This window comes from Galendromus occidentalis, unplaced genomic scaffold, assembly GCF_000255335.2.
Source record: "Galendromus occidentalis unplaced genomic scaffold, Mocc_1.1 scf7180000076006, whole genome shotgun sequence".
Taxonomy (NCBI): domain Eukaryota; kingdom Metazoa; phylum Arthropoda; class Arachnida; order Mesostigmata; family Phytoseiidae; genus Galendromus; species Galendromus occidentalis.
Genome location: NW_003803996.1, coordinates 606935 through 617185, shown reverse-complemented (window position 1 = coordinate 617185; position 10251 = coordinate 606935). Strand labels below are relative to the sequence as shown.

General features: G+C 51.8%; 3 protein-coding genes across 3 annotated transcripts; 1 reads left to right on the top strand and 2 right to left on the bottom strand.

The window, feature by feature from the left end:
* Tcs4 (Threonyl-carbamoyl synthesis 4) lies at positions 1 to 4723 on the bottom strand. Its single transcript, XM_003738539.1, has 7 exons — positions 4503 to 4723; positions 2962 to 3083; positions 1732 to 1934; positions 1487 to 1642; positions 1104 to 1338; positions 798 to 1001; positions 1 to 431 (listed from the first exon to the last, which is right to left on the bottom strand). The coding sequence occupies exons 1-7, from the start codon at positions 4544 to 4546 to the stop codon at positions 1 to 3; spliced, it is 1395 nt and encodes a 464-aa protein (XP_003738587.1). The 5' UTR covers positions 4547 to 4723.
* A 377-nt stretch (positions 4724 to 5100) lies between these two features.
* On the top strand, positions 5101 to 8370 carry LOC100898819 (protein brambleberry). The gene is made up of 11 exons (XM_029113050.1): positions 5101 to 5288; positions 5494 to 5713; positions 5859 to 6091; positions 6180 to 6396; positions 6526 to 6692; positions 6807 to 6939; positions 7075 to 7221; positions 7391 to 7529; positions 7627 to 7723; positions 7818 to 7868; positions 7963 to 8370. The coding sequence occupies exons 1-11, from the start codon at positions 5154 to 5156 to the stop codon at positions 8119 to 8121; spliced, it is 1698 nt and encodes a 565-aa protein (XP_028968883.1). The 5' UTR covers positions 5101 to 5153; the 3' UTR covers positions 8122 to 8370.
* Positions 8371 to 8528: 158 nt separating this feature from the next.
* Positions 8529 to 9917, bottom strand: Dus2 (Dihydrouridine synthase 2). Its single transcript, XM_003738537.1, has one exon. The coding sequence runs from the start codon at positions 9915 to 9917 to the stop codon at positions 8529 to 8531; it is 1389 nt and encodes a 462-aa protein (XP_003738585.1).
* Positions 9918 to 10251: the final 334 nt, after the last annotated feature.

The following is a 10251-nucleotide window of genomic DNA, read 5'->3' as shown; positions in this document are numbered from 1 at the left end:
TCAGGCTAACTCAGCTGTCTTTGTATCTTCGCTGTCGTGCACTTCGAGTAATTTGATCTGTTCCGCAAGGTCCTTGCTTGTTCTCTTCGGCGAAATTCCTCTATCGGGGGGGAATCCGCTCGCATGGATGTTACCTGTTTCGGTGAGCAATCTGACCAGGTCGATTTTGAAGCGTGGGATGCGAATGCATTCCCTGGAGACTTGTTCTCTGAGATCTTCCCCTAGAGAGCAACTCGGCTCGAATCCGAGCTCGTCCAGCTCATGAGGGGATTTAGGTTTTTCGCCGACCCGTAGCCGTTCGACGCCGTTCCAGGCGATCATCACTCCATTGTCTGAACAGAGACGGGGCGGCGGAACGAAAAGTTCGACGTCTTCGGCTTCGCACAGCTGCCTCATGAACGCACGGAGGTAAAGGCTGCAGGCCACTCCCCCTGAAAGCACGCCAAGACGTTCCTCGTCACAAACTCTTCACTGTATGATACCATATATCGGACTTGAGTGACTGGCAGAATCAGGGCAGCGGAAGAAGCTCATGAGCATCGGCCCGACCTCGCAGAGCTCGTTGTTCTACACCGAATGAAAATGAATCAGAGTCGCAAGCCATTATCGGTTCGCGCTTCGACTCATCTTGTCATTCGAGAAATGGTGCAGCGCTCGACTTCCAGGTAGAACTTCCGCAGCCCATGCCGTTGAATTTATTTCCGGATAGATAATAATGATTTATCCGCTCTCTGGAAGCTCTAATCGGAGCGAGAGGGCGAATCGATAACTTTCGGAATGAAGGCTTGATCACGTACCGGATATGACGAGACGGTCGCCGAAATCGATCCCTTTCCGTCGACAGAACATGATAGCTCGGAAGACTCGCTTCATGATGTGCAAACACATGTAGTATTGCACGCTGGCGCAAATATCAGCCGCGTTCGGCAGAATTGCGTCACCTCGGATTCCGAGCCCCTTCTCGAGCCGCATCACTTGAGATGTAGTCATCGATTTGAAACCTGGAACGAAGAAGTTCCTGGCGAATTTCCGATGCCTGCCCGCAACTGTCGGGACCCGAGAGAGGCAGAGATGCGAATATTTTTTCCCGTCAAGAGCAATACCTGAGAATGAAAAATTACAATCCTTGCGGTCCGACAAGGGTTGGTGATACTTCATCGTCCTCGGATCTCCTCGTTTGGCCAAAAGTTCTACACTGGCCCCTCCGCTGAGTTCCCGAAATTCTCGGAGGTTACTCAGTTTGAGCCGCCGGGCTATTTTGTCGAGAGCTTCACCTGGCGCATCGTCTATCGTGCTGCCGAGCAACGCAAAGTCCGTCACGTCCCTGACAACGGCTACCTTCGGAGACGAGATATTAAACGTCAAGCGCGTACAAAAAAACATCGAGTACGCCCCCGCATGCAGAACGACCGCTTCCATCATCAGGCCGCGCATCGAGGCTGCGGCCGCCGAAACGGCCTTCCTCCACTCTTTTCCGACAACGCACCTGGGAATGACCGCCGGACACCAGCAGTACGAGGTATGGAAGGTCCACAGAGCGGTTCTCGCACCGAACGACCAAAGCATGGGCTTCCATATGATGGATGGGGATCAACGGGAGGGAGTTCTCCTTGCAGAATTTCTTCGCGTGCTCCAAGCCGACCTGGGGAGAGGAAACGAGAGTTGCTGAGGGATCCCCGCCCAGCTGTCCGATAAAGGGATTAAAACCGGGCCGCCGGATTTTCTACGTACCCCCAAACTCAGAGCCATGCCCGGTCTTGTCGTGACTGCCACCGCATCGATTTCGCGTGGGTCCACGCCAGCCGCCTTCAGAGTGTCCGAATGAACTTTTGCGATGTTCTGCCTATGCAAGTCCCTTGCGAGCGGGGGCAGCACTCCTCCGAAACGAACATGGGTTCTGAGCTGTGAGTGGTGAGCTTCGCCGAGGATATTCCCTGGAATGTCAAAGTCGGGAATTAGACACCGTCTCTCCAAAACAGTGTCCTCGAACGTCAAGCCCAGTGACTGTCGAGCCGATTGACGGAGCGTTAGTCGGATCTCGACCTGGTCCATCTCCTTTAGACTGAGCCTCCCCGGAGGTTGCCCCCGATATCTTCGGCAGACGGGAAGACAGCGTGTCTCTTTGAACATCCCTCTAGACGAGCGTCGCTTCACAGCGAATTCCAACCCGAGCTCAGTGGATCTAGATCTGGGGTTCAGCTTGGAGTTTCGCGTGAATAACGCTCGGTCGAGATTCAGCTTATATTATGAGGTGGAGACCAACCACGCCGCGAGTGCCAGCGTCGAGTCGCTATACATGTACTGATATATTCCAAATACACATACATATATATCACAGATGTTTCTCCGAATCATCAAGGGTCAGATTCATCCGCAGGCTCGGCATCTGTGTAAAAGCTCGTTCGTTCGGGGAGTCTTGCGAGAACAAGATTTTTTGTCCGAAAGATCACTCTCAGGAAATTCCCTCGTGGCGTAACTCGATCCTTCGGTGTGAGGATCTCTATGGCGAGCAGCTGTTCAATGGGGAGACTTGAATATTACGCCTTCGCACCCGAAACTCGATCCCGACGACCGTTCCCGAAAAAGGCGAACTCCTCGTGTCTCAATCCGAAGCTTCTGATAAGTTTTGTCGAAGCCGAAAAGCTAGGAATGGGGCTCCTGTACAGATCCGATGCTCCCAGGGAGCTGGCATCTGATACTACTGAGCGGGAAAAAGCGTCTTATGATAAGAGCTGGTAGCGCATGACGCTTGTCATCTTAGAAGTCGAGCTATTGATGAGCTCCTCGCTCTTCCATGATCCAGGCTGCGAGAGGTTCTTTTTCAAACGCTCCGGGTAGCGTTCACCGACCGACGTCGCCTTATGATGGATCTGGATCCCGCAGAGGGCTCAGACCCAGGAATACTACTTCCCTCCTTCATACCACTGTATCCAGGCTCAAGGAAAATCCTATATGAGTCACCTGCTTCATCGACGATAGCCATTCCTGTGTCGTCGCAGCTGGTTTCGATTCCGAGAACAAGTTTTCTCTTTGTGGAATGATGTAAATATCGCAGCAGGCTCCTCCGACCGCTAGACGTCAGGCTGAAAAGATAGAATTTCGGGAAGGTTTAGGGATACGCCTGAGGACTCGGGTTCGCATTGGCTTCTTCCCAACGATAATTGCTGATGACAGCGTTCGATGGGGGCTTCGGGCGGCCGGGAGTACCAATGTGATACAGAGGGGCTGATCGAGGCGGTCTTCCTTTGTATGTTTCGAGCTCTCGATACGGCGGAGATCGTTCCTCAGAGTGATTCGCTCGAGCCAAGACTAGTACCCCGCCCACGAAACCTGACGAAGTTCTGACCTCCCCCGATTTTTTCTCCCGGCAGCGGTCTGGGAGCGAGCTAGTCGATATCCAAGCCCGAAGAAACCTTACCAACTATTGCTCGTCCCTCCGCATCGTCTCCACAGAAACCCGGGTCTAGGGTCTGCGACGTTTTCATTCGACATTCATTCATTGCTGCGGCGTTCAAAATTGGGGTTCCTGACATTTGAACTGGAAGTTGGTAGAGACCAGGAGGAGCGTTTGCTTGTTTGTCGGCATCGCCTCAGCCTTGGCTACGATGTTCAACCAACAGCGAGGCTCGGGTCGTCGCAGAAGACCTTCTTACTCGATCCCCAGGAATGAGTGAGGGCGCGAATCTTGTCTCCGCGGGCTATCGTGACACAGCGGAGCAAAGATTCCAGAATCACATCCGAGCGATGCCAGATTAATTAATTATGCCAGAACGCAAGCTAATTCTTCAGCCTCCACGTAGCTTGGCACCAGTGGCGGATCCAGATTTTTTCCCCCCTCCAAGATCCGCCACTGGATCCGCCGCTACCTGGCTCAAGATCGGCTTGATTAGCCCCGACATGTCTCTCAAGAATACCATCTATCCCATCCAAACTATAGCCCAAACAAGATCTCATAATTTGTCGTCCGGAACCTTCCTTCGAGCAACGGTGTACGCTCGATAGGTTGGAACAAGGATGAATCATTAGCGTACTGTGAGCATTTCAGGTTTCCTCCAACGAGATTTCCTCCGAGGTCGCTTCCACAGCCCGGGAATCATGTCTTGAGACACATTTGATCGACATCCCGATTCCTGGATGATATCCTCGATCCGAGAGAAGGCAGCGCTCCGAGCTCTGAGCTGACGTATCGTCGAGACAGCTGTCAAAGACCCCTTCCCGAGTTTCTCCACGCCGACCCCAATCAAACGTCAGGACCGAGTATTCTCCGATGAATAGTCTGCTTGATGAGCCCAGCGTCTGAATGTGGTTCTCGTTGAGCTCAACAAATCGGAACAGGGACCTGACATCGATGATCTCCGTGACGAGTGATGGATGATAATCTCGTGCACGAAGTGTCTCGATACGAATTCGAATCTCTCAACCCTGTATAGAACGGAGGATTTCATCGAATATTCGGTGCTCGACGAAACGCGTCGAGAATGGAAATGCGGGAGACAACTCACCCGGCACCCGTTATTGAGGGAACCTTCAAGAAAGAGGGGAGCATTTTTGCTCTGTGCTCGTGAGGGAACTTAATTCCACGGGAACGTTGCTTGACGAACCCCTAAGGGGCCAAATGGAATCGTCTTCTTCCTGTCAGGCTCGACGCTTTAGTCGATATCCTCAGTTGCACATCTAGAATTCGATTGGAACTCAATCTTCGAGGAAACAGCCGCGCGACTACGACGCCGCGCGATGCTCGAGAAGAACAGCTGATCGGCGGGACAGCACGAGCGCGGGAGGCCGGTCGCGCTAGCCGCCGGAATGCCCGATAGAACGATTTTCCCCATGGATCCCGACCGATTCTCAGTTAGCCTCGGAATAACTGTCGAGCACAACTTCCTAGAAGTGAGGTCGAATTCTTCTCGACGACACGTTTACCTCAGGTATCCTGGGTGGGGGGGACATTGCGAGCTTTCAAATTCTGCCGCGTCAACGAAACGTCACACGGCCGACAGCCAATCAGGCATCAGGATTCATGTCGGTGCAAACCGGGCAGTTGAGGAAAGAAAACAAGCTAAAAATGTGAACAATCCCAGATCCGGACCAAGAAATCCCTCCCAGAACTCAGAGGAACTCCCGGAAATCTCGTCATCTGTCTTCAAAAAGCAGTCATGAAGTTAATCTTGGTACTGATATTAGCTTCGTATCCTGTGAGCGTGGTTCCGTTCTTGTCCATTTTTAAATGGACCTTGAGCGGGGAGGAAACTCCATCTTCGGAGACTTACGCTTCGGCGGACTCTACTGCTGTACGTGAGACGATTTTCACTTTCTCCGCCTTGTATCCGCGATACTTGTCTTCGCTTTGCGGAAAGAAAATTTCAAGAGTTGATTTGAATGGCCGTGAATACAATTCATGGGAAAAATTTCGTCTCGATCGGATCCGACGCGGACTCGCTAACCGCTCAGACAGTGCGTTTTTCGCCCGGAACTCTAATGAATTCATCCTCCTAGGCTCTTGCGGTAGATGTTGCATTCGACTTGAGTCCTACAGACGAAAAATTCCTGCAAGAAGCGAAGAAGCTCGACCTGGAAGCCGTTGGAAACGATTCACCTCTCGCGGATTGTCACCGTAGACTGGTGCTGAGCTTAAGGAAAAAATGTGGCCACCTCGACGACGAGCAGATTGGGAAAATGGCAGTGAATCTGCTAAATTGTCAGAATGCCATTGAGCGTAAGCACGGGGGTCCGAGAATGCCCCATCATCTCTCGCCCATAAATCAAGCGCATCGAGCGTCATGAGATGGGGGACGCTTTTGACAGCTGTGGGAGCCAGATTCTCACATCGAGTTGGGTTGAATCTCGTTTCCGTCTTTCAGGTAGACCTCAATTCCCTTGCAAGAGCAGCATGACATTGGCCGAGTGTACGAAACCTATGGATCCCAATTCATGGACCGTTTACCAGCTGATGACGAATCGCGCCCTAGCTCTCTGTCACTCCGTGAATCAGCAGCTCTTCCGAGCACGGGTTGAAATGCTCGTCAGTCATCTCGCTATCGCCTCGAAGGATCAGCTCGGGGAACTTCAAGAAATGCACGAATGGCATGGGAAGGTATGGTCGGAGCAAGATATAACGCCTGCAGCGATTGCAGTTCCCTCTCCGTTGGCAGCAACGGTGAGAGTTTATGTTCTGATTGCAGCTGATGAATCTTCAAGCTTCAGCCGCCGAGCAAATGAACGTCCTGAACGATCAGCATGAATCGATGGTTTCTCGTCACGAAGAGCTTCTTGCCAAGCAGAAGAACTTGGAGACCGCTCTGAACGAGAACGTGATGCAACTGTCAACGGATCAAAAAATCCTCGAGAGTGGGAGCCACCAGCTGATCAAAATCACGAACGAGGTGAAAACGCATTTGGGTGAGTCTCGGCTGAATCCGGCGTGCTCGAAAAGCACCGGGAATCTGTTCACTTGGCTATTTCGGGGGAAAACCGTACCGATAGCGTGCGAGACTGCTTCTGACGAATGTATTTCTTTTCCGCGTTAAGATTCTACAGTGGCCGAAGTGCAGAGGCAAGAAGAACTTCTGAAAATTCAGAGGCAAACCATGGATCAGATTCTGAAGCTCTACGAGACCTCGCTACGAGAGCTCCTGACAGAACTAGAAGGTCGAGGCGAGAGCTTGTTGGCACTCCAAGATCTCACCTATCTCAAGGTTGGATCCGACCGCCCGATTTTTGCGACCGCCTGAAGCTTCCCGTCGATCGTGAGTTCGAGCCCGAGTCGTTTGCAACTCTGATGTCTAATTTTTCCCCCGATTATCTCCCAGGTGCAAGCGAGTCTCGAGGGCATCAGCAAGGTTAACGAGTCCCTAGGAGCTTTGGGCAGTCTCTTGATGACGATTCAGAACACCGTCAGCGATCACACGAGATGGGCGCGATCGCTCATCATCGAGCACGAAGGTTGGAAGCGAGCATCTGGAATCTGAATTGGGAGAGATATGTCTTCGTGGATTGAGGTCTAGATGCAGACTTCGTATAGCGACGCTCCACGCTGAATCTTTCCTCGGAATCTAAAATGTTCCAAATCCCATGCAGTCGATGGCGATACGGCTACATTTGCGAGCCACTTCGGATTGCTCGCTCTCATGATGGTTGTCGGTTCCTTCTTGCAATTCCCGTTCGTCAGTCGTCTCATCATCATCACAGCGACCCCATTGAATTTCTACCTCAAGTTAACATCAGGTACGCGTTCTTTCTCCTCTCTTGACGATGAAGTGGACCTTCGAGCCTGCGTTGTCATATCCTAATTTGGATGGGAGAAGAAAATTGAGTGCTCGCGCAGACTCCTCGAATATACGGGGTTGTGGGTACTCCAAAGCTTGTCGTTAAAAAATGTATCTATCCATCTTAGACTATCACGCTTCTCTGACTGAGCTGCTTGTTGCTGTTGCCAGCGTGACAGTAGTGGAAATCGTCCTGACGAAACTTCGAGCGAAACAGAAGCCTGCATCTAAGGAAGAATTCCACAAACTCGTGGAATCCATCAAAACGTAAGATAGTGGAGGTAGTGAAGGCAGACCTCCGATTGGCACGCAGTGTCTTGACTTCCCCTACCCAAGTATCACCACTTGAGACTTGGCTTTCCAGCATGGAGGAACGCATCAATGTCATCGCGATGCTGTCGCCTTCCAAGGATCACCAATTCAAAGAGCCCTACGCTCCGTCGGATCTAGAGAAGTTCATTGTGAGTTTCACGGGGCGACGCGTTTCTCTCATAAGGAAGTTCCTCTTCGAAAAATTATAAGATCCGCCTTAATTATGGCCAGTTCTCCCCGCAGGCCTCATCCGCAGAATATATAGACCCGAATGGGAATTTGGAGTGGGACCAAGTAAGCCAGCTATTTTTCCGCCGGGGCAGAGAGTATCATAAACGGAATGCTTCTCGGGAACGAACCAATACTACGAGAGCGTATCCTTTCACAGGCATCGGTAGCTCAGAGCGACTACTCCTCTTCGACGCAACAATCTGGCTTGGAGAAAACGAGATGCCAAGGGACGAATAAAGACGGCACGCAATGCAAACGCATGACCTCTAAAGCATTGTGTCCGACCCATCGAAGGTCCTCGAGAAACAGGACGTGATCGAGCCGTGGATTGTAACACTTCGGCATACATCCTCAAATTTATACACATCGCTGTGGGCCCAGATGTTCTCGTCTGAATATTCGTGCCAACTTTTCCGGAAAGCTTGTGATAGACTGAAAACGGCGCAGCCGATGAATGCACTGCAGAAGATGAAGTGACTCATCGATTGAGTAATCCCCATGGTGAGCTTGAGTTTTGTCTCTGGGATATAGGCAGAGAAATAAACGCAAAATCCGATGAGCAGAAGCGCGTCTTGGATTTATTCCATAAACAGCCTGTATGGGGGCAGACACAATTTTCTTCATTCCACCTCGGAAATTTCTACCTAAATTGTACAAAGAGCGGAGCGAGTCTTCTGGTTGCGAAAAGAAACAGGTGTATTGTGTACCTGCTCGGCGAGCTCACTAAGCTTTCCGGAGGCTTTCGGCAAATAGTTTCGCTTCCGACTCCCCTCTGATCTTGTCGTCACCCATCACCCCGAGCGCGAAGAGACAAACCAAGGCAGCTCCTTGCTCAGCCATCCGTTTGTTTTTCTCGCGGAAGAGACTTGTGTACTTCTTGCCGCCGTAAACGACCACCGCTCGGAACATCTTGTCGACGGGAATTATCTCGTAGTCCGGCTGCTCAAGACCTTCCGCTCGGCTTTTGTTCAAAAGGACCGTTTTGGGGAGGTCGGACATGCCGAAAAGATTCCGACAGAACTTCACCTCGATACCGAAGGTATCCGGGTCGTTCTCCATCTTCCTCTTGATTCCCCTATTGATGCGCGTCCCGTCATCGTCAATATCACGCAACGATCCCCCGGTTTCCCACTGGGCCTGCTTCTCTTCGAACAGTTCTCGGAATCCCCAGATATCACAGATGTCCTCCATGCACCTTGTGTGAAGGAACTTCCGGCCCTCGTCCGTCGAATCCTGCAGCGACCCGAGAATGCGCTGTATGCAGTATTTTGTGTTCGGGAAGCGATTATCCCATACGATAGCAGCACTGAGGTACCGGTCGACGAGTTCCCGCCAGCTAAGCATGCCCTCCTTACGGAAAATCGACACGTTCTCCTCCGCCTGTCTCGCGATCATGACAGCTGCCGCCCCGCAGTTCCGGCGGAACTTGTCGATGTCCTCGTGGTTCCGGATCTCAGATGATCCGCCATTCGCGATCACGGGGATCCTCAACGCATCTGCGACAGCTTTGATTGCGGCATTCCGGTTCGCGTGTTGAGGTCTCTCGTCTCTTGTACGGCCGTGAACGCCGATTGCATCGACTCCGGTAGCTTCCATTCGCTTGCAGAGTTCGATGGTCTTTTCGACGTCGTCAAAAACACGTATTTTGCAAGTGACGAGATGATCGGGGAGGGCCTCGCGGAGAGCGGTCAATATCGCCTCAATCCTCTCCGGTTGAGTCAAGAGCGCAGCGCCCATGTTCCCTTTGATGGAGAACTCTTTCGGACAGCCCATGTTCACGTCGATGCCGGCAACGTCTGCCTTGATCATATTCGCGACTCTGACCGCTCTCTCTGGGCTGCAAGTCCCTATCTGGACGATGTTCCGACCTCTTTCGGCGGCACAAGTTCTGTAAAGTATCTGGTTCTCGGCGTCGATGTAGTCAATGCTCCCTAGGAGTGTGTTCTCCACTCGTTTGCACTTCAATAGTCGATAGTCGATGAGTTCCTCTGAGTAGACGAGGTCAGCACCGAACTCGAGAGCCAGCAGACGTGTTGGCAGTGTCCCCACGCGAACCATGGGAGCTAGAATGTTCTTGCCGTGGTAATCGAATTTTCTCCGATCTCCCGTCATTTTCGCGGGTTCCGGAGGCTCAGAAGCTCACCGCTGAAAACTGTAAACAGCTGCGACGGGTTGCGTTTCACCTAGCAATCATAGCTCCATGAGATCCAGAGCATTGAATCCGTACGCAAGGCTCGAGGAGATGAATCACAGTCCCCGCGTATTCAGAAAGGAGCAGCCGCCTGGAAGCGCACATAGATGGTACACGTGAGAGAATGATGTTTGAGATCATTCCTGTTATGACCGTCGAAGAGGAAATTCTGACTGAGAGTGTTTCCGTAGGGTTAGCAGACGAAAATACTGACGAGGAAGCCTTTAATATCGACGTCGAGGAGGTATCAGCAGA

Coding starts and splice junctions, on each gene's coding strand:
- LOC100898819 (XM_029113050.1), top strand. CDS start 5,154: ATGAAGTTAATCTTGGTACTGATATTAGCTTCGTATCCTGTGAGCGTG. Junction 5,289..5,493: donor CTTCGGCGGACTCTACTGCT/GTACGTGAGACG, acceptor TCATCCTCCTAG/GCTCTTGCGGTAGATGTTGC. Junction 6,940..7,074: donor GCTCATCATCGAGCACGAAG/GTTGGAAGCGAG, acceptor AATCCCATGCAG/TCGATGGCGATACGGCTACA.
- Tcs4 (XM_003738539.1), bottom strand. CDS start 4,546: ATGCTCCCCTCTTTCTTGAAGGTTCCCTCAATAACGGGTGCCGG. Junction 1,002..1,103: donor TTGTAATTTTTCATTCTCAG/GTATTGCTCTTG, acceptor TCTTCGTTCCAG/GTTTCAAATCGATGACTACA. Junction 432..797: donor CGACCGTCTCGTCATATCCG/GTACGTGATCAA, acceptor GCGTGCTTTCAG/GGGGAGTGGCCTGCAGCCTT.
- Dus2 (XM_003738537.1), bottom strand. CDS start 9,917: ATGACGGGAGATCGGAGAAAATTCGATTACCACGGCAAGAACATTCTA.